General features: G+C 43.3%; 1 protein-coding gene across 1 annotated transcript in view; it reads left to right on the forward strand.

Annotated features, from left to right (window-relative positions):
• The window catches only part of dqx1 (DEAQ box RNA-dependent ATPase 1), a 45,003-nt gene that overhangs the window by 26,095 nt on the left and 14,624 nt on the right, over positions 1 to 4,284 (forward strand). Inside the window, exon 3 of the mRNA XM_037692525.1 lies at positions 2,669 to 2,977. Within this exon, the coding sequence (XP_037548453.1) occupies positions 2,669 to 2,977 (309 nt within the window). The remainder of the gene's footprint in view (positions 1 to 2,668; positions 2,978 to 4,284) is intronic.

Here is a 4,284-nt window from a genome sequence, read left to right on the forward strand (position 1 = left end):
TTGTAGACCTCTAGAAGAGCTGGTCCACTGAGGGTCTGTTGTAGACCTCTAGAAGAGCTGGTCCTCTGAGGGTCTGTCATAGACCTCTAGAAGAGCTGGTTCTCTGAGGGTCTGTCATAGACCTCTAGAAGAGCTGGTTCTCTGAGGGTCTGTCATAGACCTCTAGAAGAGCTGGTTCTCTGAGGGTCTGTCGTAGACCTATTCTCTTCAATTCAGTTCATTTCTAAAGCTCCAAGTCACAAGAGAAGTCGCCTCAGGGACTGGACACAAACATTCTTCTATAAATAATAATGTAACATTGTTAATGTGAGGAGCAGCTTAGAGTCTAACTCCATCTCTGAACTCTCGTGTTGAACAAGCATGAAGGAAAAACTCCCTCATGAGGAAGGAACTTAATCAGAACCAGCTCAGGGCAAGAGGACATCTGCTTCCACTGGATGGCTTTGGTAGGAATAGATACACAATGGCAGGTCAAGAATCACATGTTAAGATAGAAATAGTATCAAATAAAAACTATTCAATTTTAACAATTCATTTAAGGAAATGAGGTCAATTTGTCCTCTAGTAGTCTTAAGCCTATAGCAGCATAACAAACCAACCCTAACTATAGGATTTATGAAAAAGGAAAGTCTTAAACTGGACAATGTGTCAGCCTCACGGACAGAAACTGGAAGTTGGTTCCACAAGAGAGGAGCCTGAGAACTGAAAGATATTCCTCCCATTCTGTTTTTGTAAACTCTAGGAACCACGAATAAACCTGCAGTCTGAGAGTGAAGTGCTCTGTTAGGAAAATATGGAACAATAAGATCTGTAATATAAGATGGAGCTAGGTTGTTGAGAGCTTTGTAGGTTAGAAGTAAGATTTTGAATTCTATTCTGGATTTGACAGGGAGCCAATGGAGAGAAGCCAAAACTGGAGAGAGATGATCTCTCCCAGTAACTCCAGTTAAGACACTGGCAGCAGCATTTTGGATCAACTGAAGACGTTTTAAAGAAGTATTTGGACATCCAGTTAAATGGAGTGTACTTATACAGCACCTTTCTATCTTGTCGAGACACTCAAAGTTCTTTACAACAATCTGTGTCCTCATTGACCCATTCATACAGCTCTATACTAGATCTCTACAAAGGTAATTGAACAAATCATTCTAAAGAGACTAATCAGAGCTTTATCACATTCATACACTGATGGGACACACATCAGAGGCTATGAGGGGTTCAGTGTCTTGCCCAGGGACACTTCAGCATGTGACTGCTGGTGGATTCGAACCCCCAACTCTTGCATTGGTGGACGACTGCTCTAACCACTCAGCCACAGCTTTTCCTATAATAAACCATAGATCGATTATAAGATAATAAACCATTGCAATAGTCCAGTCTAGACGTGACAAATGCATGGACCAGTTTTTCTGCATCATTTTTAGATGTTTCTAATTTTAGTGATATTACGCAGGTGGAAGAAGGAGGTTCTAGTAACTTTTTAATGACCTCTAGAAGGTCTGGACCTATCAGGGTCTCCTGTGGTTTCATCTTCTGCCTTGTCAGCAGCAGATCATTTAACAACAACAGCAATAATAATAATAATAGTATTAATTTATTGATAAAGCCCAACGATGTTCAGCCAGGTCATCTGAATGGTTTCTATTTTTTGCCGAGACGTTTCGCCCTACATCCGAAGGGCTTCATCAGATGGAGGGCGAAACGTCTCGGCACAAAAAAGAAACCGTCCAGAGGACCTGACTGAACATCGCTGGGCTTTATATCTGGATTATCGAGCATGAACTTTGGTGTTCATTGATAAAGCTCTTTAAAATAACCACAGCGGCAACAAATTTCTGTACATGTAAAATCAAGAACATTTGCAGTACAAAATAATAAACAGCAGGTTTGGTTTATTTGTCATATGCAGGTCAACAACTCCATGAAATGCTGAGGATGAGAAGAACCGTCTCGACTCGCCAAAAAACAAGAAATACCAAAGCATGCAGCCAAAATACAAAAAGGCATCAAAAGTGAGATCAATAAAAATAAAGTCCTGAAAGTTGCCAGGTGGACCTCCATGGACCAAACTTGTTGGTCCAGAACATCCCAGAGGCTGGATTGGACTGAGATTTCCATGCCTGCACCTGGTCTTTGAGTTCTTGAAGTGTTTTTGCAGCCTGTAGGAGACCATCAAGAGAGGCTGGGTCCATGAAGGTCAGCAGAACGTTCTGCTCGGTTCTATGGGTCAAAGGAACATTCAGATGCAGTACTTCAATCTGTTTTCACTTTCTTCCCATAATGCACCTGGTCTTATGTCCACCTGGACCTGACGGTCCACGTCAGACCGGACCCTGCAGGTCTTTGAGCAGCTTCTTCTCTTCACTTTGTTGTTTTTATGGAACTTTACTTTGAAATGAGGAAACGATGTTTTGTGCCTGACGTTGTTTGATTTTTATTTCTGTTTGTTTTGAACCTTGCTCCTTTTCCGAGTTCGTCTCATAAATCCTCCTATCAACGTTTAACATCCCATAATGACCCTGTGAAGGTTCCACCTTTGACACAGCAGTGTGATGTCTTAAAGGCGCTCCAAGCTGTTGACAGCGTTTTCTTTAATCAGTATTTGGTGTCGAAGCGTTGGTCGGTGCAGTCTGACTTCATGTGTTGATCTTTTCATCCCTGCAGGTAGACTCAGCCCTTCCTTCTCACAATGACCTCACCTCCATCACAACCTCCCACCACCCTTCTAGACTCCCTGTCCATCTCCTCCCTCCTGTCAGGGGACCTGGACGATGAAGGAGGAGAGGAGGAGAAAGGACTGGGAGACCTGGAGGTGAACCCATATGACGGCCTGCCCTTCTCCTCCCGGTACTACGCCCTCCTGGAGGAGCGGCAGCAGCTTCCTGTGTGGAGCCTCCGGCAGAACCTGCTGGAACATCTGGAGAGCCACAGCATGGTTCTGATCAGCGCACCCAGCGGGTCGGGCAAAAGTACCCAGGTAACCAGGAAGTGAACCGGAAGTAACTAGGAAGTATCCTGATGCATGCTCAATAATCCAGGTAGAAAAATCCAAAAAAGTTCAATCTGGTCCTCTGGACATTCAAAAAAACAAAAAACAAAACAAAAAAAAATAATGTAGAAACGTTTCATCTCTGATCCGAGAGACTTCCTCAGTCTGAGGTGCTGTATTCAGCTCAGTCTCTTAAATAGCACCTTCTCAGAGTGGATCAACCAGTTTGCTGCTGACAACCAGAACCAGCTGATCACATGCTCAAGAAGGACCATCAGCCTAACAATGGATCATTAGCACACTGATGGCTGTTTACTATTCACAGAGGGCTGAGTGATACTAGCAATCACAGCATTGTAAGAGGGGGACAGTTGAACCTGGAGGCTCCGCCCCTGTTTAATGATGGACGGTTTCTTTTCACAAAGATGGCCTCCTTTACTTCTCTCTCAAACCATCGTTCCTCTCTGTCCAGGATGTGAACATCTTCATCCCTGAAAGAGTGACCTGTGACCTGGAGATGAGTGTAGACCGCAGAGTCCTGGCCTGATGATGTTGATCTTCTGTGCTGGTCCATCCTAACTAGGAAGTAACTCTTTCCAGAAAACAAAACCCTGAAACGTAGATCCATTCGCTCAAACTGCAGAAACAGAAAGTCACTGTTGGATGAGGTAAATCGGCCTGCAGGTCACTGAAGGTTCTGTAACTGTAAATGAAGAACCAGAAATAACCGGATGGTTCTTAGGATCCAGGTTTGAAAGAGAAATGCATCACAAGTTTTTAATATTTACAAAATACAAGTTTTAGTTGTTCACTGAACAAAACAAAGCATTTCTTCTATCAAACAGGTTAACAGTTTGGAACAGGATAAGATCAGGAATGAGATCATCAGAGGTACAGCACACTATGAACTACTGGGAGATAAAGTTAGAGAGGCCAGGCTGAGGTGGTTTGGACATGTCCAGAGGAGGGACAGTGGTTATATTGGTAGAAGGATGTTAGAAATGCAGCTGTCAGGAAAAAGACAAAGAGGAAATGTATGGATGCAGTTAGAGAGGACATGGAGGTAGTTGGAGTGAGGACAGAGTGAGATGGAGGAGGATGACTCGCTATGGAGACCCCTGAAGAGGGAAAAGCCAACAGAAGAAAAAAACAGGTTAACAGTATCGTTAATAAAAGACCAGTTTATTTTCATTAAGCTGTGTTTTTAGGTGTACAGTAGTCCTGCGTTTATCACTGGAATCCATACTCTGAAGCCCCACAATAAGTGAAAAACCGTGAAGTAGTAATAGTGTGTG

This window comes from Nematolebias whitei, chromosome 18 (assembly GCF_014905685.2).
Source record: "Nematolebias whitei isolate Nwh7 chromosome 18, NemWhi1, whole genome shotgun sequence".
NCBI lineage: Eukaryota > Metazoa > Chordata > Actinopteri > Cyprinodontiformes > Rivulidae > Nematolebias > Nematolebias whitei.